Source organism: Podarcis liolepis (assembly GCF_965112155.1).
Source record: "Podarcis liolepis genome assembly, chromosome: 12".
Taxonomy (NCBI): domain Eukaryota; kingdom Metazoa; phylum Chordata; class Lepidosauria; order Squamata; family Lacertidae; genus Podarcis; species Podarcis liolepis.
Genome location: NC_139563.1, coordinates 11,610,764 through 11,638,180, shown reverse-complemented (window position 1 = coordinate 11,638,180; position 27,417 = coordinate 11,610,764). Strand labels below are relative to the sequence as shown.

At 42.9% G+C, this 27,417-nt stretch overlaps 1 protein-coding gene across 2 annotated transcripts; it reads right to left on the bottom strand.

The window, feature by feature from the left end:
* Positions 1 to 200: 200 nt before the first annotated feature.
* ACTR3B (actin related protein 3B) lies at positions 201 to 27,067 on the bottom strand. 2 transcript variants are annotated; one of them, XM_083467135.1, is made up of 12 exons: positions 26,652 to 27,067; positions 19,169 to 19,224; positions 18,580 to 18,704; positions 17,391 to 17,501; positions 16,901 to 16,996; positions 14,217 to 14,324; positions 12,357 to 12,500; positions 11,024 to 11,197; positions 9,348 to 9,440; positions 3,617 to 3,742; positions 2,167 to 2,250; positions 201 to 1,218 (listed from the first exon to the last, which is right to left on the bottom strand). In XM_083467135.1, exons 1-12 carry the CDS (start codon positions 26,693 to 26,695, stop codon positions 1,123 to 1,125), a joined length of 1,257 nt encoding a protein of 418 aa, XP_083323261.1. In that variant the 5' UTR covers positions 26,696 to 27,067; the 3' UTR covers positions 201 to 1,122. The 2 variants fall into 2 exon arrangements, with proteins under 2 accessions (XP_083323261.1, XP_083323262.1); XM_083467136.1 differs by having other exon boundaries at positions 201 to 1,214; positions 26,652 to 26,951.
* Between the last annotated feature and the right edge of the window lie 350 nt (positions 27,068 to 27,417).

Below are 27,417 nucleotides of genomic sequence, written 5' to 3'. Positions count from 1 at the left end.
TACATTCTTCTACTGCTACTGTTGGTACACGAGAGATTATCTGTAGGACTGATCTATTTATAGTCATAAAGTTTATATCTGTGACCCCCCGGGCATGCTCTTTCCCAAACGTATAGGGACAAACTAGCCCATTCTTGAGCAAATGTGGAATTTCCCAGAAACGGAACCTTCAGCAGGAAGCAATTTAACCACGAGAACAGTTATCTGTGTGAACATGTTCACAGCTTTTATTTGTTCAGTAGCCAACTACTACTCACTAGTCCCCAAATTAAAAAAAAGAAAACACGAATTCAATAAATAGCAGTAATAAATGTCATACATTACTTTCGGAGGCTTAAAAATTCATCTCTCACACATAAAAAGCAGTACCATTTTCAAAAACACACTTAAATACTCAGAGAGAGCCTCACTGGGTTGCCTTCTTGCTTCACCAAGGCATTCCACTCTATGCCTCAACCAGAAAGCGGCATCACTCCCACAATCCTCATGCATCGCTAGTTCTTTGTGCTCACTCAGAAAACCCACCCGATAATTGTCGTAAAATACAAAATTCTCCAAAATAAAACATTTGTATTGCAAGGTTACAGTACTTTTAACTTTTCTACAAACTAAGGCCCCATTTTACAATCTCATCTGTTCAGGGAAGACCATGAAGTCTCAAGAGGACCCAGCGAAATTGAAGGGGTAATTTTCAAGCATAAAATCTCCTCCTTACATATTGGGCTGCAGGGCTGAGATCAATGCAGGAAACTTTTGAGCACTCTTCCCTGTTCCAGAAGTTTTAAAGCAATTTTGGCTTTTTTTTTTTCTTGGCCTCTGTTTATCCCTGCAATTCCTGTTTCCACCATCTTCCAAACAGGAACTGCCCCGTACGTCTAGAAGCTAATGCTGAGGAGCGTCTCAAATCGTCAGCATACGTGTGACTTTTGTTCAAAAGGTTCTGGGTTGTCCATTTCATTGCAATGCATGATTCCACTGCACACGGTAGGACTGAAGTCTTCCTCCCCAAGGCAAGCGAACATCCACACTTGTGTTCTGATATTTACACAAAGTGCTTTCTTCTCCTCGCCAGCAAAAGGATCTCCATTAGACACAAGAGCAGGCACCACCACATGACGAGAATTAAGACATAACTCCAAAGACAGGATTGTGGCGGCAAATACCAGGACCGTATTCCTCATAATCTTTCTTGGTGTGACATACTTCAAAGAACTCTGACTGAGAAAACAAACAGAGAAAGCGAGCTGCATATGGAGAAGCAAACAAACCAAGATTAATAACAAAGCATACGACAAAGCAAGTATGAAACAAGTGTGGTAATAATAATAATAATAATAATAATAATAATAATAATAATAATAATAATAATTTATTTATACCCCGCCCATCTGGCTGGGCTTCCCCAGCCACTCTGGGCGGCTTCCAAAAAAAATATTAAAATACTGTAATACATCAAACATTAAAAGCTTCCCTAAACAGGGCTGCCTTCAGATGTCTTCTAAAAGTCTGTGCAAAATAAGTAAAATAAGTGCAAAATAAGGTCAATCAATCTAATTCCCCTCTTGGATGTTAGATTGGAAGCAGTGATAGTAGCAGAGAGATTGGACTTCGGAAACAACAGTGGCCAATTGTCTCAGTTTCAGGCATACACATACACACACACTCCAAAATGCACTGCTACCCTCAACAGCCCACATTACTTAACAATACAATGCAATTCAAGAGAGATCAAGGCATACCTTCCTACAATTCACCACAAATTATGCCATAATGAGTAAATATGAATGTAAAATTTCAGATCTGTCCTGCAAAATTGAACGAAACAGAAAATAAAAAGTGGTGCCCTCCCGACATTTTTGGAGTAAAACTCCCACAACCCTTGACTCTTGGTCATGCTGGCTAGAGCTGATGGGACTTGAAGTCAAACAACATCTGGAGGAAACCCTGTTGGCTACCCCTGAAACAGGAGACAGTAGAGCTCCATATGATAATGCAAAATAAAACAATACCCAGCAATGGAAAGAACACCAAACGAAAGTTAATCTTCTAATAATTCTCCTTTATCTAAGGAGAATTATGCCACCGTGCATGGGATTGGAGGAGATGGCCTCCAATTATTTTCCAGTAATGTTATTCTATAACAAAGTGTTTTCATAAGAGACATACTGTTGATGCGAGCATTGATCCTCCAAACCAGACTGCATAGCGCTGCATAGGGTGACTTATCACTTGAACTTCAACAGGTTTGGGCTGTAAAAGCAAACACAACCAGCAGTTCAGTATATCATCAAAACACAGCATGACCTTGATTAACTGAACCTGGTCAGAGCAGCAACTGTACCTTGATCCCAGATAGTTGCTATGAGAGAAGGGAAGGAGAATTCTGAATGTCCAGCTATGCAGAGACAAACAGATGTACTGAGGCTGGTACAGATTACTTATCCAGCATTCATGCAGCTTGCCCTGTCTGGGTCCCACACCTGTTGCAAGTCCCCACTGTTTCTACCTCCTCTCCTGCATAGTTGGCACACGCCAGATCCAAGCACCTCAAAACACATTCTCAGCTCCCCACCCACGCATCCCACCTTCTTGCAAAAGGATGCTAGAATCGCAGCATTGTCATCTACAGTCCAGAGGGAAATGGACAAGGAAATGCAGAAGTATATCCCCGCTTCTATCATTTCTACACTGTGGTTCCATTTTGCAGGTCTAAATTTTCATATTGGCACCTCCAACTGCTGAAGAGACCTAGTTCAGTTATGAACCAGCAACACCTTGCAGTTGTGGCAAAATGGAAACTCTAGAGAACAGATATTGGAGGAATGAGCTAAAATGCTTGGGGGGGGGGGGCAAAGAAGCAAAGCTATATCTGGCACTGCTGAATATATATGATGGTCAGAAACAAGATCCTCCATATTAAAAAATATATATATGTTTATCCTGGTGATGGCGAATAATTGGTGGTATAAGGGAGGAAGTATAATGGAATGGCGTAGTTATATGAGGCATGTTGATTTCTTAGAGAAATAAACAAAGTGCAAACACTAAGGAGGATGACTTTACAGGTAATTGGTATGGCTTTTTGCAGCAGGCTTGAAATTCTTCGAATATAGCACTTGTTTTGGTCACCCATGGCACACTGTGGAGAGACCCGTGAGGATAAGTGGACTATTAGTTATTGGATATGGGGACTATTTCTGTATTTCTTTGTATTATTGTATTTATCATGTTATTCTGTTTTTGTTGTTCAAACAATAAAAATGTTTCCAGAAAAGAAAAGAAAAGAAAAGAAAAGAAAAGAAAAGAAAAGAAAAGAAAAGAAAAGAAAAGAAAAGAAAGAAAATTCTAGAGGCCTTCTGAATGCTGTGATTCCTTTGGATTGGGAAAAATCCAGAAACAGTCAGAAGCAGTGCTCATCACATCACCTCCTCAAGTGCTAGAGCCAGTTAAAGCCATCTCCCCTTTGCTGCAGCATCTCAGGTCTGGGCTTTGGCTTCACTAGATGCTTTTAGTACACTAGTAAAAATGTCATCTGATTTAAAGGCCTCATTAACAGAGCTACATGTGCACTTGCTTTGCTCGTTCAGGCATTTAATAGACAGTAAAACCCGTTTACCTTTATCCGACCACCACTGAGCTCTTCGCTGGTTTTCAGTCGAGCATCTACGACCCTCTTCAAGTCTCTCTGCAGCCGGCGCCCAAAATCCCTGAACATCGTGGATCCTCCTGAAAGAACCACATTCTATAGGGCAAAGAAATGGAACAGTTTTTGCCCTTTAGGCTATATGACCCAGGAGCAGCACTGAGCACATGGCAATTCTGAGATAAAGCGCCATGTCCAAGGCCACTGGAGGAAGAACAGGGCACAAATATGCTAAAGCCAGGTTACATTTGGTCATTTGGAAAACTGGTCATGCCAGTGGCCATAAGCCACTGTGTAGCCATAAGCAGACAACCAGCTTACCAAGCTAGCAACTATAAAATGCTGCAAGTTTACGACACGCTCAAGGCTGTTTTGGGGTTATGTAAATCTACCCTTAGCCTTAACAACACAGAGAGACTTTGAAAATAAACACGAGGAAAGGGATTGCAATCCTTAAAGACCTAAGACAGACCTGCCCTGCCTCAATAGACACAGAAACACATGCAGGGTCAACTAAAAGCAACATTAATGCAACAGCATAGGTGGCTTTTAAAGGTATATAGCAGGTCTCAGGGGGTGGGTCAAACTGGCTCACGTTGACCAACCCACCAGCAGGACAGAAGCACAAGAGCAATCTCCCCTCCTGAAGTTTCCAGCAACTGGCATACAAAAGCATTCCACCTCCAAGTTCCCTGGAGGCAGAGCATAGCCTCTATCATGGCTTGTAGTCATTGACAGAATTACCCTCAAGTAATTGTTCTAATCCTTTTTAAAAAGCCATCCAAGTTGGTGGCCATTACTGCCTCCTGTTGGCTTATCTCATACATGGGGTGATTTGCGCTCCTGAACAGCCTCCGTCCTGTATACCTGAAGGAACATCTCCACCCCCATCGTCCAGCTCAGACACTGAGGTCCAGCTCTGAGGGCCTTCTGGTGGTTCCCTCCCTGCGAGAAGCCAAGTTACAGGGAACCAGGCAGAGGGCCTTCTCGGTAGTGGCACCTGCCCTGTGGAACGCCCTCCCAGCAGATGTCAAGGCAATAAACAACTATTTTACTTTTAAAAGACAACTGAAGGCGGCCCTGTTTAGGGAAGTTTTTAATGTTTGATGCTGTATTGTTTTTAATATTCGGTTGGAAGCCACGCAGAGTGGCTGGGGAAACCTAGCCAGATGGGCAGGGCATAAATAATAAATTATTATTATTATTATTATTATTATTATTATTATTATTATTATTATTATTAAGGAAATTAACCTCTTCCTCCATGCCCAGTTCTTCCAACACTTTATTGTTTGTGCATCTTCAAATATTGTATCTTCTGCATGTTTTCCTTATTCTTAAAATACATATGACTGGGGGAGAAAGGAAAGCACTTGGGTCTCCCATAGCAACAGCCTGTATCTTCTTGGACAAACCCTGACTTTTGAGTGCCATGAGTCTTAGTGGCATTTTTTTTAAGTGCTCTAAAAAGTACAGAATGTATATGTATTGTGACCTAATGATTAGAGTCTGTCTGCACCCGAATCATCATTATTCCTCACTCTCCCCCTTGTGCTGACCCATTTTCTTATCAGCAACAGAAGTTGAGCTACCCTGCCATCATTTCAGCACCTCGCATGCTGCAATCTATATTCTGCAGTTTTCACTGTGCTGCACAATAACATTCAAGTAAGTATAGTCCTACCACGAACTAAGGGCAGCTTTTGAAAAAGAGCACCAGTTGTAGTCAAAAGAAATACCATATTTCATTATTAGGCAGTACAGCCAGGTGAGTCATGTTGATCAGACAGTGCCACCTATCTATCACGGTCAGTTTTTAAGCTAACATCTTTAAACAACCTTAATGGTTTGAAGGCATTTCTTTAATCAGCCTTCACCGTTTAGGACCTTTGTTTTTATCCTGCAGACAGTAGGGCTGTGTGATAAATCGCTGTATCATTGAATACCGGTATGTACTGAAATAACATCATGGTAAGTGTTTCAATAAGGCAATATACCAGTGACTAGTAAATCACTTAAACGACTCTTAAAATTAGTTGAAAATATATTAAATATATTATATGGAAGTTTATTTAAAGTTTTTATTAAATCTACTACTTCCTTGCATTTTAAGGCCTTCCATCGCCGCAGGGAGCCTCATCAAGGTCCTTGGCTGCTGCGGGGAAGCGCGGCACACCCTCCACTGCTACGGGGAGGTATGGCGGGACCCTCTGTTGCTGCTGGGAGACTCAGGAAGGGCCTCCGCTGCCACAGATATGTATCATAATATTGATATTGTGATATTTAAAGGTAAAGGGACCCCTGACCATTAGGTCCAGTCGTGACCGACTCTGGGGTTACGGCGCTCATCTCGCTTTACTGGCCGAGGGAGCCGGCGTTTGTCTGCAGACAGCTTCTGGGTCATGTGGCCAGCATGACTAAGCCGCTTCTGGCGCACCAGAGCAGCGCACGGAAACGCCGTTTACCTTCCCACTGGAGTGGTACCTATTTATCTACTTGCACTTTGATGTGCTTTCGAACTGCTAGGTAGGCAGGAGCAGGAACTGAGCAATGGGAGCTCATCCCGTCGCGGGGATGCAAACCGCCAACCTTCTGATCGGCAAGTCCTATGCTCTGTGGTTTAACCCACAGCGCCACCCACGTCCCCATTGTGATATTTAGCTGGTAATATATATATCGTAATGTTGAAAACCAGGTATCCCTCAGCCCTAGCAGACTGCCCTTTGTCCAGCAAGCCAATAGAGCTATTTAAGTCAAATATATTGATTTCCATCACATTTGGACTTCAGAAAAGGAAAACTTCCCAAAACAGAGGAGCTTAGTAAAAAAGGGAAGTTGGCAAAAAGAATGGGAATAAGATCAAATCTCTCCAGAATGGTGTTGGGTGAGTGAGTGTCAAAACAACAACAACAGAAGCTCAGCTAGAATGCATACTGCAGCTCAAGAAAGGTACCACTGAGAGCAAGAGGATGCCAGCATGGCTAACGGGCAGAGTGAAGAAAGCTAGTTGAGGAAAAAAGGCTTCTATCTTCCAAACAAAAAGGAACATAAAGCTCTGGCAAAAGAAAAGGAAGCAAACAATAAGGCGTTTAAATTAGAAGAGCACACCACGAAAAAAATAAGGGCCACCACTAACAAAATGTTTTAATACATTATGAGAAGCTTGCAGTCTGCTAGGGAGGTGGCTGGACTTTTGGACAAAAAGGGAATCAAAAGTGTGCAAAAGGAGATTGCAGAGAAGCTGAATTCTTCCAATCTGTCTTCAGAGTGGAAGACTTAAAACAGATCCCTGTGCCTGAACTGACTTTCTCAGGAAGGGAATCTGAGGAACTGAGGCAAACAGTTATGACAAGAGACAAAGTTCTAGGCCTTACTGACAAACTGGAATTTGAAAAATCACTGCATCCAAATGGCATCCACTTGAGAGCTTTTAAGGAACTCAAAGGTGAAAATTGCTGATCTTTTAACAAAAAAAACCAGACACCACCGCTGAGCAGGCCCATCGCACATGTCCCATCTGCTGTATTTCAAGCAGTGCAGAGTTACAGAGCATAGATACACCCATGGTGTGTTTCAAAATTGCATCAGTCACCAACTATAATAGTATTTGATCACTTAAATTTCATTTTTAGAAACAATTGATTTTCATCCATATGTTTCCTTTAATGTTCAACCTCCCTTGTTCTATTACAATCAGCTACAATTCCAAAATAAAATACTATTTAAATTGTGCAATTTTAATTTTATTTTTAAAAGATAAGAAAGTACCCAAAATGAGGGTGATTAGAACCCTGTACGATTGGGGAGAGCTGGAACACTCTGAAATGCAGAATGGAGGTGATCATCTTTGATTACTGCCTCACATGGCCAGCCATGTTGAAAAGAGCACAATTTTGTCAGCTGAGTGTAAGAGAACATTGACTGATGCTCAGAAAGCAGCATAACAGGGAAAAATATGGAGCACTCCGGGGAAGATCTAAGTAATTTAATCCCAGTTGGAAAAGATTTAAGAAAGAGAAACCAACGGAAAGACAGAAATTAATAAAAGCAGACTTCAGCTAGGCTCCCTGCTATGGAGAGTGCAGTGGGACTCCCAAATACAGTGTTTAGCATTTAAATTACTAACATAGCCTAGAAATACAAAAAGGAAGAAGCCAGCAGGGAAGGAGCAGCACTCTTTGTTATTACCAGAGTGCTAACAATCAATTTCTTCTCAGAGAATCCACATGACAATAAGGCTCCCATTTTCCTTCAGTTCTTTTCTCTCAGGGTTGCCTCCCAGCTTATTTTCCTTCAATTCTTTAGACACATCTAGGGAAGTAGCCAAATAATACCCAGAAACTGGCATCATTAATGCATGAATAGCCAGACAAGCTAAGGGCTGCATCTTCAACCTACACATAATTAGCTTATACAATTCACAAACATCAATGGGGTTAGGTACAGGAGAGAATTCACAAACAAAAGCTAGCTACCAGATTAGGTGGCTTTCAAAACCTATTACAGAAAAATTCATGGAGGGGAGAGGGATCCATCTACAGTCATTACTGAAGCAGAATCTCCACAGACAGTCAAAATAAAAAATTCCTTCCAGTAGCACCTTAAAGACCAACTAAGTTAGTTCTTGGTATGAGCTTTCGTGTGCATGCACACTTCTTCAGATATGCACACGAAAGCTCATACCAAGAACTAACTTAGTTGGTCTTTAAGGTGCTACTGGAAGGAATTTTTTATTTTGACTATGGCAGACCAACACGGCTACCTATCTGTAACTCCACAGACAGTGTATGTCTGAAGTGTCTGCTATTTACTAAGTTTCTCGAAAGCTATGTTTACATGGCAAATGCCAGATCTTGCCACACTAAGGACATTCTGATGAAAGTGAGATGACTATATATATATAAAAGAGTCTCATCTAGTATTATCATGCTAATGAATAGCTTGAGAACCAGCCTGTGGAAGTCGAACCTATCAAAAGCACTCATTCTCACTTTATGTCTACACAAACCTTCAGGAACTTTTCACCAACGTTCTTACCGATTTTTAAGGGAAATAAATGCAGGAAGTGCCTCTCAAAGTTCAAGTTTTCCCCAATTCCCACCCCTGGCTGCATTTGGATGGTTGTATAAGCCCAAATATGCATTCCCTGCTCTCCTCTTCCTGCAGGGCACATCAACAGAGTGAGTTCTCCAAGGAACCATAATTTTCTGTTTTATCCAAACAGAAAACTATGGTTATCACCTTTGGAATAAGTCAGGATCTGCGAGATGATTTCTCCCGCCATGTGATCTTTAGATGATGAGTGGTGTACGAACGTAATAAACAATAATAACACAAAGGGATTGCAGTTGGTTAATATTACTTGTACTGCCAATCTATCACACCAGCAAGACATGACCACTGCTCTTAGATATTAAAGGATTAAGGGCTTCTGTCACTTACAAAACTAACTGCTTTCACTCTTTGTTCATTGGTTTTGGGATTTGTACACATAATACGCTTTACAGAGGCTCCTCTGAATCTATGTCAGAGGTGGCTCAAGCGTGGTCCTCCAGGTGGTGCTGGATTAGAGTTCCCTCCCATCATTGATGACCACTGGCCATACTGGATGGGGCTGATGCCGTCCAACAATATCTGGGAGACCAAATGAACATGCATTAAGTTACCCCCTCCCCCATAAAAGACAACCCCCCCCAAACTGTACCTTATATAAAGGGCGCCGAACATCAATGGGGCAGTTCTGTACAACGTCATCAACGACATTTGAAATGGATTCCATAAAGTCTGGATTGGCAAACTAAAAGAAATGTAAGTAGAAACACAGGTGATGGGTTCATTATACGCACACACAAGCAAGGCTGCGGTGAAAAGGCTAAAGAGACATAGTTTAGAGGACTATGTTAACCCATTGCAACAAGAAACGTCTCAGAGTGCTGTGCCACAATGAAGACTGACAAGGTCCTTTTGCAGACAACAGCCTACTTCATCAGATCCACCCAAAAGGCAAAATTGACATTGGCAATAACACCTCCTTACTGCTTAAACCTCACACGTGCAGCCACAGTAGTAATTAATACCATTTGTCTATCACCAGTTTGTCCCACAGATAATCAGTGGGTGTTAACTTTCTTTCTTTTTTTCATTTTCATTCACTTTGTTTGTATGTCGTTTTCCACACATGGAAAAATCATGCTCAAAGCAGCTTTCAACAAAGAAAGCAGGAACGCTTAAAAAAAACCCCAACTCAGTACAAAAACAATTTTGTAATAACACAGGGGAGCAACAAGTAACTTCTGTAATACATTGGCATCAGTGCAGCCACCACAAACTTATCGGCAACAGTTATAAGTTAACATAATATGTTAATATCATATCATGGAAGAAGTGCTTCTTCCATGGCTTATACAACGCTTAATACCCATTCCTAGTTGTTCTCAGTATAGAGACTGCAGGAGATTAAGGGCTAACTCCCTCGTGTTACCAGTGTTACATGGTAAGTTCCCCTAAACTAGAAAGCAAAGAGAACTGTTAATAACAGTTGTGTGTGTGTACATTTAATTCTAATGCGTCTTACTATGATTCAGCCACAAGGTGGTGCTCTCTCACAAGAAGTGCCATTACATTCCTTCCTAATATGACTAGTACAATTATTACTTTTAATATTATTGTTGTTGTTGTATAGAGTGTTAGAGGAGGGGCAGTACTTCTGGCGGGGGATACATCATGCTCCTTCTGGGGTAGTCTGTCCACCTGTGGCTCTTAGACGCTGTCAGCATGTGACAGTGGACACACACTGGAAACACCTTTTAACTGGCCGGTTAAACCAGGTAAGGGTAGCTGATGGGTCTCAAACCCTCAGTGAGTCAGGGGCCTCCCCTGCATGCAAAGAGACACACCGGTGGATTGAGCAGACAATACCAATAGTGGGTCTAACAGTCAAGAAGGCAGGTTTCTGCACATACTATAGAGGGAAGTGAGGGGCAGATGGGGCTCGTCAACCTGGGAAGGGAGTCCATCTAGGAGAAGGAAAGCTCTGATCATAACCTCTTATGCCTTGCAGGGTATCTTCAGGAGAAGAAAAGGATAAGGAGTTAACCCTACACAAATCCGGAGTGGAGTCCCTAAGGTGCTTGGATGGCGCCTTGTACGCCTCCTTCCAGCAACTCCTGCAGTCAAGATGGTGCCAAACGCATTGCTTTCTCTGAGAGGAGGGTCTTGTCATCAGGGCAGCCCAGGACCTCCATACACACTGCCCTGGCTTGTGTCCCAGAGAGCTCACTCCAGTGCCACAGTGGCCTGTCTTCACCCCCTGAGGCACACTCCATTGTCTCTCGAGAAAGATGGATGCCAACAACATGCACTACTACAGCAGACTCTTACCTCTGGATGAAAGAAGATTTCTGGCCCAAGAAACCTTTCATAACCAACATCTATGATAAATTTATTTTTGTTGATTGAATTGATGCCTGTATATTGCTTTATCCACTTGCGTGGATCTGTATCATACTTGGCAAATTCTTTCACTATGTCTGGACAAATATAACAGTACTTTTCCTATGAAGAAATACAAAGATGAAGAAGCACAATTATTTTATTGAATTAAAGGGATAGGCCATCTGAATGCAATAAGGTCTCATTCCCAATTAAGTGTACATCTGTGGCCTTAGGCATGCAATTGAGAAGAGACAGCAGCATCCAAATCAGTAGGAATCTGTCTTTAAAATGCTACAATCAACTGCTTGTGAGCAAATGGCACTCTGTGCTTGTAAAGAAGCACTCTCCTCTCTGGCTGATCTGCAGTCGAAGAGAGAGAATATCCCTTGCAACACAGCTATATGGGAAACACCAGTGGGAGGGGTTGCCATCTGAACCAAAATTCAGGGTCTCAACCCCTTGACACCCATAATAAGCACAAGTAAAAAAAGTGGAACTGCAGCATATCAGACTGCCTGTTTACTCAAAATATGATCTTTCTATGTCGCCAGGAACATTAGCTCCTGCAGGCAATTATGGCCAGAAGCAATTCCCATGCGTAGCCAATGCAGAGAAAAACATAGCTCACACGAATTGCTTGCAGGCATGCCTGCAATCATCTCATGTGATTGGATAGCCAAGGGGCTTATGCCACTGAAGTTGATGCCCTTCCCTATGCCTGGCAAGTGGGACAGATCTAGCTGGCTGGTTTTGCTCTGGTTGTCAATAAGCACCATCTATCCCTTTCTGTTATAAGGAGGAAGAGGACCAGAACTCTGAGGACACCTTGTTGAAACAGAACATATAGAACCATTGCCTCAGAGGAAGAAATGATTGCCAAATAAAAAGTTTGGGGCTTTTGAAATTAGTTTAATAAAAGCCTCGACTCTGCACCAGTTTTGAGTTTCACCTCTTCTTGCTTTCTCAGTCACCGCTGCCCTAGTTTCCCTTTCACAACTTATTTTCCCCATCAACCCCCTCCTTTATAGGACACAAAGGGACAAGAGTATGTGCAAGATTACAGGAGATTATCCTTCTTACTTCCTTTCCCCAGGTCCCCAAAACTCTAACTAGCTGTCTATGCATGGCACCGCTGTGCTGCAACAATCACAGAACACAGCCACTAGTAATAAACAACCGAGAAAAGATGGGGCAGGGGGAATAACAAAGTTGTTATATTTCAATGATTCACTGGCAATCTATTTCTGGACAGGCTGGTTAGTTTCACAAAAGTGTTTACCTTTATGGCTTTAGCTGTCTCCAATGATTGTTCGGGTGGAATTCCCACCTCCCTCTCCCTTAGGAGCTGTTGAATGAAATATGTAATATCTCTACCTGCAATGGGGATGTGTTTGATGCAACTGCCAATTACATAACCTTCCGCCTATAGGAGAAGGAGAAAAAGGGGTTATGAGTAGTAGATCCATAGCAACATGTTCAAACAGTTGCTGCTATCTAGCGTTTATAGCTCAAGAGAAGCCATACCTATAGCACAATCCGATACATAAGTCGATTAGACATAAGCCCAATTTAGTTCATTGGGACTGACTCCCAAGTAAGTTGGTATCAAGCAACTACAACCTCTCTTGCAGTTCCTACAACCTCTCTTGCAGCTGACTAACTTTTTTCTCCCTCAACTTGGATTGCACTGGGCCCACAGCAAACCAGTCCCTGAGATGCCACCTGCTACAATACGCCACCATTTGGCACTGCTGTCGCCTAAAGCATAATAGTCAGGCATGCAAAATATGTACTCATGAGAAATGCTTAAGACAACCCATTTGCCAAGTGCATAGTATAAAATGGGATGGAAATAAGAAGGGCCCCGGTTCAAGCAAAACAGTTGTGTGAACCAGTTCTTACTTCCATGCTCTAAATGGAAGTTTAGCTTCTTCAGGGTCCCAAAAGAATTAAGCTGCAGTGACAGAAGCACAGTTGAAAGCATACCCTAAGGGAGAAGCAGCTATTTTAATCAACCTGGGCAGGGATCCAAAAAGCTACTTTTCATGCACCCAAAGGTTTGCATGGTCCCAGTGGGGATTTTGCCCTTTTCTTTCATCCACGTCACCACCTTGCCATACTGCACTAGAAATTACTGCAAAGCACTCTTCTTCATGAGCCTGCCTTTGAAAAGCGTTCAGAAACTACAGCTGGGGCAGAACGAGATGCCCTTTTTGGGCTTCCACAGATGGAGCCCTCTTTGAAGAGCACATTAGTCAAGCTTTGCATAATCTCCTGCTCATTTCCAGCTGCAATTCAAAATGCCAGTTATTACCTACGAAGCCCTGAACAGTTTGGGACTAGGATAGTTGAAGGATCACATCCTACCACATGAATCTGCCCCACCACTGCGTTCAACATTCAAGGCCCTTCTCAATGCTTGACACCTTCAAAGGCATGTGGGGGACACAGGACAAGGCTTTTTTGGTTGCAATATCCAGACAATGAAACCCCCACCCTAAGGGAGGGTTTTATTTATCCAAGCATTTGGCATGTGTTGAATTTTTTTTTCCTCCTTTCTGTGTTGGTTTTGGTTTAATGTGCTGTCTGCTGCTTTATTTGTCATCTTTATTGTATCTTAGATTTTATGGTACGTGCTATTTAATTTTAAGTGGAAGCTACACTGAGGACTCTTCCAAAGCAGGATATAAATCTTTTAAATGCAATACCACTTGTATTGCATTTTAAACGCATACTACTTGTAAATCTGAATGGACTTTCAAAGTGGTTTACAATAAAACAAGAGTTTTTTGTTCAGGAAACAGGAATCAAAATTTCATTTGGGTTCTTTGACTTAATGTATAGATTCTGAGATCCTGGACAACTTAGTTTTTCCTACACAACACCGTTTTTATATGTCCTTATTTTCAAAAGGCAAGCAAGATCTTCACATGCTTCTCTTAAAAGCATGGTCTTATTTGAGATCATATCAGTGTGTGTCTACCACATTCTGATACTAAATGTTAAACATGTTGATTTAATAAATTCCCTTCCTTATTATTTCAGAAATTCACATAATAATATGCCTGTGCTTTTCAGCTGTGGTAAGAAAAGCACATAATGTTGAATATACATGATGCAGAACACATATACTACTTACCACTGGAATGACATGGGTCACACCATCACCACTGTCAACAACAGTTCCAGTTAAAGTACGTTCCCCAACTTGCTGTGAAGTCCAAGATGCAGCTAAAGCCAACACGGCCTGCACAGGGTAAAAGATTACAACCGCAACCATTCAGCAGCCATAAAACCACCACCCAAATTCCAGCCAAATTGAGAACTAACAGATTGCGGCAGCTAGACTGGTGACTGGGAGTGGCCGCCGGGACCACATAACACCGGTTCTGAGAGATCTGCATTGGCTCCCAGTATGTTTCCAAGCACGATTCAAAGTGTCGGTGCTGACCTTTAAAGCCCTAAACGGCCTCGGTCCAGTATACCTGAAGGAGTGTCTCCACCCCCATCGTTCAGCCCGGACACTGAGATCCAGCGCCGAGGGCCTTCTGGCGGTTCCCTCATTGCGAGAAGCAAAGCTACAGGGAACCAGACAGAGGGCCTTCTCGATAGTGGCGCCCACCCTGTGGAACGCCCTCCCATCAGATGTCAAAGAGATAAATAATTACCTGACATTCCGAAGACATCTTAAGGCAGCCCTGTTCAGGGAAGTTTTTAATATGTAACGCTGTACTGTTTTTAACACTGATTGGGAGCCGCCCAGAGTGGCTGGGGAAACTCAGCCAGATGGGCGGGGTATAAATAATAAATTATTATTATTATTATTATTATTATTATTATTATTATTATTATCAAAAACTATAAACCTAAGAGCTGCTAGGAACTTGAGCTATGAAACAGGAAGCCTTCCGTTCAAATCCAGCTTAAGCCAAGAGTTAGCCTGAGGGTGAAACCAGCCGCCATGATAATTGCATGAATGCAATTCACATGTGCTTTTTTTGTTATGTAAATAGAGTGAAAGCCTGAACAGCTAAAACTACTATTTGTAGTTCAAGGAAAGCTTGTATTGGCGGCAACATTGGCTTCATTCAAGATGCAAGTAGCAACTGTCAAGAGGCCAGTTTTTTCCACTGTGATGGGGTGGGAAGAGAAGTGACGTCATCAAGAGATGATAAAATGATAGAACCACAGAGTTAGAAAGGACCCCATGGATTATCTAGTCCAGGCTTCCTCAACCTCGGCCCTCTAGATGTTTTGAGACTACAATTCCCATCATCCCTGACCACTGGTCCTGCTAGCTAGGGATCATGGGAGTTGCAGGCCAAAAACATCTGGAGGGCCAAGGCTGAGGAAGCCTGATCTAGTCCAACTCCCAGCAATGCAGGATATGCACCCATACAGTGATCAAACCCGTGATCTTGGTATTATCAGCACCACACTCTAACCAACTGAGCTAACCAGCAACTTTCCCTCCTTAGCCCCTCTGCCACAGTCCAACATCTGCCCAGGATTCCCCATAGGTGCTATTAACATAACAAACTAACAAAACACTGTGCAGCAGTGGCCCATGCAGCAGTGAAGGTGAGGTACCCCAGACCTCCTGGCTTCCGAACACAGCATGAGGAGAAGGAACAAGGCACAGGGAGCTCAGATTGTGTGGTGCAGCAGAGCTAATCCAGCACTTATATATCTATCTGCCCAGCACCAAGCTCCCTGCACCTTGCACTTCCCTTTCTGGTAAGCACTAGTGCCACGCTGTGTTCAGAAGCCACAAGGGCACTGGTGTTGTGGTGGTGGAGCCACAACACAGGCTACTACTGATGTGGAAAAACATATGGGGATAATAATGCTAGCGTTAAACAGCCTGTTAAAGGGATTGCCAAGACAGCAATATGTTAAGAACTTTAAACATTGGGAAGGAGTTAAGTCTTATCTAAAAGAAATAAAATCTCCATCTGCTATATAAAGCAAGCAGAAAGGTTGCCTGCTGGGCCACCTGGGAGAGGAGGGGAGAGAGACAGAGAGAGACTTCATATTATGCCACTTCTAAGAAAAGTCTGTCCCAGTACCATTAGATGTAGTTTCTTCAAATGCAAAGTTTAGAGCTTAAAGTGTTTTTATCAATCACTTTCCACAAACATAAGTAAAACAAGAACATCTAGACTGAGTTGTAGCAAAATCAGAGGTAAATAGAAGGAACATAGCATGCATTAAAATCCACATAAAAAGTTAGTTTATGTACAAAACAGATACAGGAATGCTCTATTGGTCCTGTTCAAATTCAGTTTAACAAATGATCTATTTGCTCCCTTCTCTCCCTCATTAGCTATCCTTTAGCTGGCACTCTTCCTAGCCACATTAGATGGAGAGGTGAGGCCACAGGACCCACTCCACTGGTTCAGCTGGGAGACCCATCGAACCACATTTGGCTCCTCCTCTCCCCTCAAGTGTTTCCATTTAAGCTGATCATTATAAAAACATCATAATTTTAAGAACTGGTGCTTGAGTTTGCTTGCTTTCATCTTCCCTCCTCATTCCTTTGATTTTCCATCCTTTAAATTGCAAACCTACGGACTGCAACTATATCACTTCTCACTTATTGTTTGTAAGGTGCTTTTTGTAAGAAGCCTTTTTGGCTGAACAATAGATAAAAAAGCACTAAATAAATAAATATGGATTTCATCACATCTAACAAAAGTTTTCGCCTCCAAGTTAAAGCAACCTTCACACTCTAAAAACCCTTAATTTAGGTAATACGCGAAGAGATGTCCATACTTTATTCTGCGAAGATATTGTTCACTGTTAGAGAGATTCACTGTTTACCTGAACCGCAATGTAAAGTCCTGGCACGTTAAAAGATTCAAACATGATTTCTGCGAGGTATTCTCTGTTCTCAGGAGTATTCAGTGGTGGCTCAGTCTGTTTTTAAACGATATTATTAAATTATAAAAGCATAAAACACATTTTATTAAACTTGGCATTGACACTCTGTGTGTGTGTGTGTGTGTGTGTGTGTACGTACGTACGTGTGTACGTGTGTGCGTGCGTGCGTGTGTGTGTGTGTGTGTGTGTGTGTGTTTAGCAGCCCTGTTTTTATAAAGATATGTGAATCTAAGACAGCCTTCCCCAACCTGGTGCCTTCTAGATGTTTTGTACTGCAATGCTATTCAGCCCCATCAGGGACAATGCAGTCCAAAACATCCACAGGGAGAAGATGAGGAATACGGATCTAAGAGAACATGGGACTAACTATTCCCCAGTTTTAAAAAAACGTACATTTAAGAATGGCAAACCTTTGGCCTGTTCCGCTTACCATCAAGAAGTAATGATCTTCTGGTTCAGCTCGAAGATATTTAAAAATAACCTGCTCCATGAATCTTTCCATAAGATCCCAGTCTTCCACAATACCATGTCGTATAGGCCACTGAAGCAAAGGTAAATGGAAAAATATCACACTACTGAAAAGCATGTCCCTTTTGCATAACATGAGTAGGTTTATATTCTGTTGTCTCAATCCAGCAGACACGCTGTACACAAGGAACTCATCATGAGCAGGGCCCAATTGGCTTCCAAATAAGAAAAACAAGTCATGCCTGACACAGAAATGCTGGAGGGAAGAGTCCCTTTGCATGCCATGTTCTGTGTACACATCATCATTCAATGGCTTTCAGTTGGCAAATAATATGAAACTGTCAAGGCGGTGTGTGCTCTGACCTTGCCAGGCCCTACATACACCAAGTGAGAGTGCTCTCAAAGTCCTTTGCAACACCCTAACTCAGACAGCAGTCATAAAGGCAACAGTACCAGGACAGGAGACAGGAGATGCAGCATGGGAAGGGAAGAACCCTTGCAATGCTTGATCAGGAGAAAGCCAACATAAACCTGAACAAAACATGTAGACACAGTGCCATGGTTTATGGAGTCACATATGCAAGGAGCTTGCAGTCTAGGTTGCAACAGCGGGAGAAAGAAGAGAGAAGTAAAGAGAAAGGCAAGGGTAACAGGGGACAAATACATATGTACACATAACCTTGATTGAAATGAAAAGGAAGGACTAAGGGTTGAGCTAAAGACTTCACAGGTTTTAAAGAGAGATTTGAAGGAAAGAGGCACCAAGTACTGGGAAGGGCTTCAAGCATATGGGGCAGCAAAAGAGGAAGAGTGGAGGTGATTAAAGGAGCAAGATACTTTTGCGTGGTAAAGGATAATCAAGTCAGAACTCTCAAATACCCAATTCTTCTCTGTGCATTGGTCATACTCTCTGTGCATTGGTCATACACTCTGAGGTTGCTACATCTTAACAACACATCCATCAAAGAAGTATTGTGGAATCAGGTTGGTTAAAAACATGTGTCCTCACTAAACTGAACTGCGCTACATCTTGCAACAGCCTGCAGAGCTACATCTTGCAAGAGCAAAGATCAGCCTACCCCACAGCTTCTTTCTTCCTTTCTTTTCTTTCTTTTGCTTGAAGGGTGCTTAATTTTTTACTCCAGCCTTACCTTTGTAGCATAGGTAGGTTTATCTACGGCTTCATCTCCAATGAAAAAGTCTAGATCATCAATTCCTTGGGTAAGCCTCCTCTGTGCTTGGTCACCAACTTTTGCCGATTCTCTTATTGCAATACCTACATTAAAAGAATTACAAGAAGCCATCCCATTAACACCACCCTTTTCTAAACTCTAAAATCCTAGCCAAATATGTACCATTTCACAGCCAGGTGGCATCTGCAATTCAGTATATAAATGGACTGGATGATTATTCAAGTTGTATCCATGGTGTCAGGTAAAGAGGAAGCCCCTTGTCTGCTAAGGCAGATCCCTGGCAGCAACACAATGGAGATAGGCAGGAAACAGGACTTGTCATAGCAACCAGAAGCTGGCCTAATGGGGGCCGGACCTGGCAAAGAAGGAAAGCAAGCTTTTCTCTTCAGTTATCCACTAGCCAAGCACAGTAGTGTAGTAAATACCATTTCTCAAAAAAGAGCAAAATGTACTCCACCCAAAGAAAGCTGAGCTAGAGAGCTGAAAAGCAGCCGCTTCTCTTCATCAATCAGCACATATTTTATAACAAAGAGTAAAAATTACTTACATGATGGGATAATGAATTGTGGTTCTGTATTCCCTGCATAACCCAGTTTTGTATACCTAAAACAAGAAAGTGAACCAGTCTTCAAATGCGTATTGTGGAACAACAAAGCTGCTGTTATACAAATGTGCTACACAAAATACTGTATAATTAGTGACTCACACAACACTTAGTGTTTGGACTAGCCTTGTGTTTTAACAACTCGCTTGGTAGCCAAAAGTGATGAGGTATATTCTCTGAAAGTCTGTAAGTTGGCTGGCAAAGCAAGGATAGGTCGCTTCAACCAGGTAAGAACCAGTAGTAGATAGGTAGCCGTGTTGGTCTGCCATAGTCAAAATAAAAAATTCCTTCCAGTAGCACCTTAAAGACCAACTAAGTTAGTTTTTGGTATGAGCTTTCGTGTGCATGCACACTTCTTCAGATACCACTTACTTCAGGTAAGAACCAGTAACCATTTCACCAGGCTACAGTTTAACCCTGTTCTTCAAGAGACAATCTGAGGACCTCATCAAGGACCGCTACGCCTCCCATAAGATGCTAGTAAAACTGAATTGCCATGTCGTGAAATGATGCATGTCTAAAAAGTGTGTCACCAACATGAAAAATTTGGAAAACTCTGGTCTATGGTGTACTCGGGGCAGCATCAGGGCCAACTTGAGGGCCAGGGACGGGGAGCTGCTGTTCTATAGAAACTCTCTCTGTGTCTCCAGGGTCTCTGTCAAGTTGTGGGGGGATCTAGGCTGTGTGTTCCTGACACTGGGCAATCAGGACAGATTAGAGATTCTGCTGGTTTACCGCCCACCTCGCTGCCCAGCAGTCTCCCAACCTGAGCTGACAGCTGGTCTTGGAGGCAGTACTGAGGACTCACAGACTGCTGGTTTGGGGGGACTTCAACATCCATGCTGAAGCGACTGGTCCTGGGGTGGCTTAGGACTTCATGGCTTCCGTGATAACTATGGGGCTGTCCTGACATGTCTCTTGCTCAATGCAAGGCACACTCTAGAGTGACCTTGTTTTCTCAACAGGGCAGGAAGAGGGTGATCTAAAGTGGGGGAATCATGCCAATCCTGGCCCAATTGCACTGGCTGCCAATTCATTTCCAGGCCCAATTGAAAGTGCTGGTTTTGACTTATAAAGCCTTAAATGGCTCAGGAACACAACACCTCAAGGACTGCCTCTCCTCATATGAACCGACCCAGACCTTGCCATCATCTTCTGAGGCCCTCCTTCACATGCCTCCTCCATGAGAGGTCTGGAGGGTGACAACATGAGAATGGGTCTTTTCTGCAGTGGCCCCCTGCTTGTGGAATGCTCTCCCAAGAGCACCAGGCAATCATTCCTCTTCTCCCAGGCCTTTGGTTAATTAAACAATTATGTGGCGTGGGCATTATTTTTTTCTTTTTATATTGCAAACCACCTTGTGATCTTCAGATGAAAGGCAGCATAGAAAATGAATAAATAACAATGATAGTATACCACCACTTTTGAGAAGTTGTATTAATTTACAGCAGAGTCCTGAGCATGCTTTCCTAGAAATAAGTCCCACCAATTTCAGTGGGACTTGCTCCCCAGGCATGTAGGTTTAGGGGCACACCCTTAATCCAAATGCAGCAAGGCCTCAACAGTACAAAGTTATAAGACTCCCAAGGAGACCTTACACTGCTGAAACTAACAGTTAATATGAAATGCAGTTTGACTTCAACATCAAGGCACATGTCATTCCAAACAGTCTTAATATAGATCATTCTGACCATGTGAAATCAGGGGCATGTAAACTGATCGCTAGGGAAACTTGTCAGAGAGAGAGATGATTTATACAACTGAAAGAGGAGCAGAACCTGGCAGACAGTGTGTTTAGGTAGAAGAAATGAAGTAAAATAAAAAATTCAAATCATGGCCTGGGAATGAGATACAGGATGAGTGATTATTAATCAAAGGATCAAGCAATTGCTGAAACCATTTTGGGTTCTACTAATGAAACACATGCCTGCAATCTAAAGGGCTCACATCTGAAGACTGCTTAGTTGGGGTGTCTAGAGGGCACTATCTTATTATATCCAGTGCTAGCTAATATGTATATGAAGCCACTGGGAGTGGCCATTAGGAATTTTTGGGCCAGGAGCCATCCATATGCTGATAACACTCAGCTTTATTTCTCCGTAACATCTTGAGTCGGGAGAGGCCGTGAAGTCCCTGGACAGGTGCCTGGAAGCATTGGCAGGATAGATTTGGGAAAACAAGCTGAGCTTGAATGCTGGCAAAATGGAGCCACTATGGGTGAGTGGTTTCCATGTCTGAGACACTGGTCAACTCTCTACCCTGAGTGGGATTACACTCCCCCTGAAGGGCTAGGTTTACACTCCGGGTGTGCTTCTGGATCAATCTTTGTCACTGGAGGCCCAAGAAGCCTCAGTGGCTAGATACACCTTTTACCAGTTGTGCCTGGCACAACTATAGCTGCTCCTGGACCAGGAAAGCTTGGCTACAGTAGTTCATGCACTGGATACTGCAAGTCTGGATTACTGCAATGTTCTCTATGTGGGGCATCCCTTGCACTTGATCCGGAAGCTTCAATTAGTGCTGCAACACAATTGCTGGCAAGAGTGAAACCCTTTCAGCAAGTAATTATCTTTGCTCAGAGACCAGAAACTGGTTGCTGATTTGCCACCAGACCAAGTACAAGGTGTTGTATTTTTTATTTTTTATTTGCTTGTTTTATTTATTTAATATAATTTATACTCCACTTGATTTTTTGGGGGGGAAAACAACCAACAAAAACAAAACACTTCCTAGTGGTTTACAAGAGATAAAACAGTAAAATCAAGCCCTTAACAGCTTGGGGCCAGTTTACTTGTGAGATCACCTTACCCCATATGTGCCTATTCAACCACTAATCTGTGGAAATGGCAGTGTGATAGGTCCCACATAATACAGTACTTGTTCTACATATATAAGAAATCAATAATTTAGTGTGGCAGCACTCGGTGTCAACATACAAATGCTTACAATAATGATATGCTTATTTCCAGAACTAGAAAAATTTCAGGCACATAGTTTTGTGCGCAGTTTGACATTTTTCAAACTAAACTCATTTTGTCCTATAAAAAATTTACACAAATGCTCAAATTATGGGGAGGCTTTTTGGAGTTTAGGTGGGTGTGAGAAGTGAGTGCATTTTAATGGCATCTTGAAAACACCTGTTAGGTTTATCCACTAATTGCTTTTTATAGCTCAGTCGGTAGAGCATGAGGCTCTTAATCTCAGGGTTGTGGGTTTGAGCCCCATGTTGGGCAAAAGATTCTTGCATTGGAGGGGTTGGACTAAATGACCCTCATGGCTCCTTCCAACTCTACAATTGTATGAGATCTCTGACTGCCCCCTCCAAGCAAAATGTTAGCTAATCCACGGCCTTGCTGTAGCCTGTGTCTCCTCTGCTCTCCGTGTGTTTTTACCATTAGCCAAATACCAAGGAGAGCACCTTCTCCACTGTGCAATCTCCATGGTCCATCAAGGAGGCCTGCTTTGTACCAAGCAGAGACAGAAGGGCAGACAGAAAGGCATTTTTAGTTACTCCCCCACTTATGGAACTTTCCCACTTGCCACATCCAAACCAGCATTTGTTTTTATTTTATTTTTTATCAATATTCTCTCTATTGGGGCTGCTTTCCAGTGAGACGGGTTTAAATAAGCAGATAGATTAGAATTTTTACTTTTCTACATATTCTGAACTTCCAGCATAGAGCAGACCATAAAACTGAAACAAATGGATCTTCCAAATCATTTGAAGAAGGAAAGAGGGGGCGAAAAATATTTCAGAGAAGAACTCATTTTCATTTCCTAAATTAACAAGAGTGTGTGTACATACTACAGATAGCATCTAGAGAGCAAAACTAGTCTCTGGAATTCTACACTAAAGGAAAAAGTCAATTCCACCTGTAAGCACAAAAACCAACATCTGACATCAGAATACTATCACAAATTGTGCAGCTACACTTAATTTGCGTATTTTAAACCAAATGGCCCAGATCACAAGAACCGGACAACTAGCTATGTGTGTCCAGCAGGGCTTTGGACTCATGTTTCTCAAACCCTGGTCCCCCACTTTGCATGGCAAATCTTTCAAAAGGAGCAATGTTTTAAAAGTAGCTTGTGTTGTGTCTTCTAAAAGCCAAGTGCTCTATGGGCACACCCAAGCCCTGAGGAGGCACTAAAAATAGGATAGATCCAAGCCTTTTTCTCCTAGACTTTTACAGTCTGGTTAGAGTCGTTTATTGGTCATGTTACTTAAAAAGGAAAGTCTAAAAATAAATGCAATGGGCTGTGAGAGAGGGGCATTGGAAGAGGCATTGCTGCTTAGAAGCATGGTGCTGAATTTCCAGAGAGGCAGTTGTGCTAGCCTGCTATAACACGAAACAGCAGAGAGTCCTGCAGCACCTTTAAGTCTAACAAATTTATTATGGCATAAGTTTCAATGGATTTCAATGCATGAAGTGCTCCCTAGAGTTGCAGGTATAGTGGCTGTAGTAGGTTGAAAACAATAAGGTTAGAAGGAAATTAAATGCAAAAAAACAATTACGTTAACAGTGGTTATCATAAAAACAGTTGTTGTTGATAACACAGGAATCCTGGCATTGGAAATCCAATTTACACCTAAATGATTTTTATTACACTTTTTCTCGATTCTATCAGCATCAGCATCAAACCTTTATTGGCATCAATTCTCGATTCCATATGGATACTGAAGATACAGTCAAAATTAATCATCTTCACAATGTTTTGTGGGTTTCATACTCTCCTGGCAACAGATGGAGACTGACACAGACTCCAGCCTTACTTGCTCAACTAGGACTTGCTTATCTGTGACTGTGACATCAATCATATGTCTTGGCAAGAAAGCACTGGTCAATTGCTATACAATTCCTACCATATGGCACATGTGCACTTCCTAAGAGAGTTCTATCCAGTGTTACTCAAATTCAGAACAGACCAACTAAAATGAATAGATATGTTTAACTTACATCCATTAATTATCAAGGATCTACTCCAAGTAGAAATTTGTTGGCTACAACCCAGGAATCCTGCAATCCAGGAACTCTAGGTGATCAGCCAGCACTTGCCAGAAAGCCTGGAAAGTGGCAGGTCTCCAGCAAGCCAGCCAGACTTAAGAGGGGTTTGCCTTCTTGGCGAACTTGGCCAATCATACACTTGCAAAATGTGAAGTGTGTGTGGAGTAAATTGGGCAGGGCTTTCAGGAGGGTGTTGGCAGAATTTGTAGTTGTGGGATTTGGGGATGCATGTGCAAGAGGACTTCAAAAAGAAGGGTTGTAACTTGGGTAAATATTACTCCAAACTCAGGAAGAACTACATTGTTGCCCATCTGGTGACCATATACAAAAAAAAACTTTTAACAGTTGTACAGAGAGGTGGTAATTTAAGAAGTTCCTCATCTGCAGCGCTAGATAGTGACAAGCTGCACATGTCCAAGTGCTACAAATAAGAACCATACTAAGTCAAAAATCCCCCTACCCAGTGACTACTGGAATTATCACCCCTCCACCTGTTGCTTCTATGTAATGTAGCGGCAGTGAGTTCACCTTCACCTTAATATCAATGTAACAACTGAGTCATGATCAATTTAAGTACCATTTATTTTAATTAGAACTAAGTGTGACTAACAAAGATCCAGTCCTATGGTTTTAACCTTCCCCCACCACTACTTTCCTTTTAAACCAATATGGGTGTAAACACTTGATTTTTTCCCCTTTTACAAGAAAGCTGCAAGAGTTATTATAAATCAAAGATTTATACAACCTGTAGCACACAACTGCAGGTATGCACATACATTTCAAAAAGTATTCAATGAATAGATAATTGCAGGCTTATAACACTGATAAATTTCCACAATGTGAGAATCAAATACTTTAGCACATATGACCAAAAGTTTCTGTGGTCACCAATTCTTCTACAGGAGGTTAAGCAAGAAAACAGAGGGCGGGGGACTGGATGGGGTACAAGGGATTTACATTCTGGCTTAAGAGATGGATTTTGAAATCAATTTGTGATTTAACCCTGTCATTTGCATAAGGGAACAGGTGAGGAGAGGGGGAAGGATAACATCATCACACTGTACATATAAAACACTTTCTGCTTCCTACAAGAAACTCCTTCAACGAATTCCAGAAACTGACCAAGTGGTGGGGAGCCTCAACATGCCAGCATATTCTCAACATCTTCTGAATATACAATCAATCATATCAAAATATAAGAAATATGAGGTTGGAGGGAGAGTTTAAGAGGTAGCAAAGCTGGCAAAATAATATAATTGGGAGAAAATCCACAAGAAGAACAAAAGGGATGACAGTAGGGCAGAAACCCAACAGAGGCAATCATTTTAAATATGCTAAATTGTGGGTATGGCAGGCAAAGATTCCATGGACTGCATGCTGCCTCAAAAGCATGATGAAGGTCAATCCAGGTAAATACACCACTAAAAGAGAGCATAAAATGAAAGGTCTTGCTTTGGAGATAGCCCTGGTTCAGGGGAGGGTGTGCTGTTTGTGTAAAACAAGGATGGCACAAATTAGCGAGGCGGGGGTGGGGAGAAGTATTATGAGTTCATTTTGGACACTTTGAAAGCACTGGCAATCGAGGACAAGAGAGCAGGAAGGGCAGAATAGAGAACAGAGAATCCTTAGGATTTCAGACTCCTGGCACCTCTGATCATAAGAGGGAAACCTAGATAGAGGCTTCCTTCTTAAAGCTGCGGAGATGAAGGAGCATTTCTAGAGGAGATAAAGCAAAGCAGCTATTATTATTTTTAAATTTATATACTGCTAATGTGCCGAAATGACTTCTTATTAATAGAGGCCACCGAAGGCATCAAAGATAGAAGGGAGAGCGAAAGGACCCTGGGGTGCAACCCTTCACTAATCTCTTTCGGCTAACTGCTTTCAAGGAATAAATAGGCCATTAAAACCTGACACTATAGCAGCAGGAAGGGGAGAAGAGGTACCAAGAGAAATCTCACATCCTTTGGGGAAGGGAACATGCCGGAGGAGGTTTGCCTAAAAGCAAGCATCCCTGGGTGGGTGGAAGAGAAAGACGAAAAGGCAAAACTGGTGGTGGCAAGAATGGAATTTGGGGTGGGAGTTGCCAATGAGAACACGTACCCCCACCCTGGAGAGAAGGGGGTCAAATACTAAGCCGTATCAGTATTTGGGGTAGGGTGGGGTGGGAAGATGCTGGCAGGGTGGTCAACCCCGAGACGGAAAGAGGAGATCGAGAGGAGAGGCAGCGAGTCTTTTTAGGGGTGAAAGAGAACGTGATAAGGAAAGGGGGCTATAAATGGAAGGGCCTTGGTGGGGGGGCTGGCTCCTCTGGGGGAGAAGGCGACCCAGTTCTCAGAGAGAAGGTGCCCATTTCGGGCTGAAGGAGAGGGTTTGGGGCCGCCGCGCAACGCCTGAGGCCGGCGCCCGCCTTCACTCACCCGGTGCCGCCGTCCACGACGCACGGCGGCAGGTGGCTCGCCATTTTCGGGGAGGCGGAGGGGCCTGGGAAAGCCGCCCACCACCACCAGCACCAGCAGCCGCCGCCGCCACAGCAACGCTCCGCAGCCGACGAGCCTGACAGCGGCGGCCGCAGCAGCAGCACGCTTGCGCCAAGGCCCACGCTTCTCCCGCCGCCACCCCCCACCCCGCTCCTCCGCACCCGCCGCGGCGGTTTTAAGCGAGGCGACGCAAAAGCCACCCGCCGCCGCCGCCGGCGCCTCCCCTGGCGGCCATTTTGGGATGTGGCCCAGGCTAGGCCTTTGCCCTTGGTGTCAGCGGTCGCCTAGCAACAGGCGCGGCTGAGGCTGGAGGGAGAGGAGCGGGCCGGTGTACCCGGGGAAAAGCCCAGGGGCGAGCAGCGGGAAATGTGCCTCGTGTTGTTTTCTGGTTTATAAATAAAGTGGCATTTAAAAACGAGAATATATATAGTATGACCCGTAATACTGGCTGTTCCCATCTATCTGGGCAACCAAACCACCTGCCATCTTCCTGCTTTTCTCCCTCCACCAACAAAGCCTTTCTCGTCTTGTGTCATACCTTTTAGATTGCAAGCCCGAAAGCAGGGTCTGCCTTGTAATAAGAAATTCTAAGGTCTCAAATATATAATAAATATTGATAAATGCACATATGTACCGTAAATATATAAACCATGTGTCTGAAACAGTACAGGAGAGCAATCCTGAGGCCATTTTGACTCTCCCAATG

Bases quoted from the DNA above. Each gene is read 5' to 3' on its own strand.
- ACTR3B (XM_083467136.1), bottom strand. From the start codon at position 26,695: ATGGCGAGCCACCTGCCGCCGTGCGTCGTGGACGGCGGCACCGG. The intron at 16,997-17,390 runs GTAAGCGGAACA...GTTTAAAAACAG, and splicing joins AAGATCATTACTTCTTGATG to ACTGAGCCACCACTGAATAC. The intron at 9,441-11,023 runs GTAAGAGTCTGC...CATTTCTTTTAG, and splicing joins AAATCTTCTTTCATCCAGAG to TTTGCCAATCCAGACTTTAT.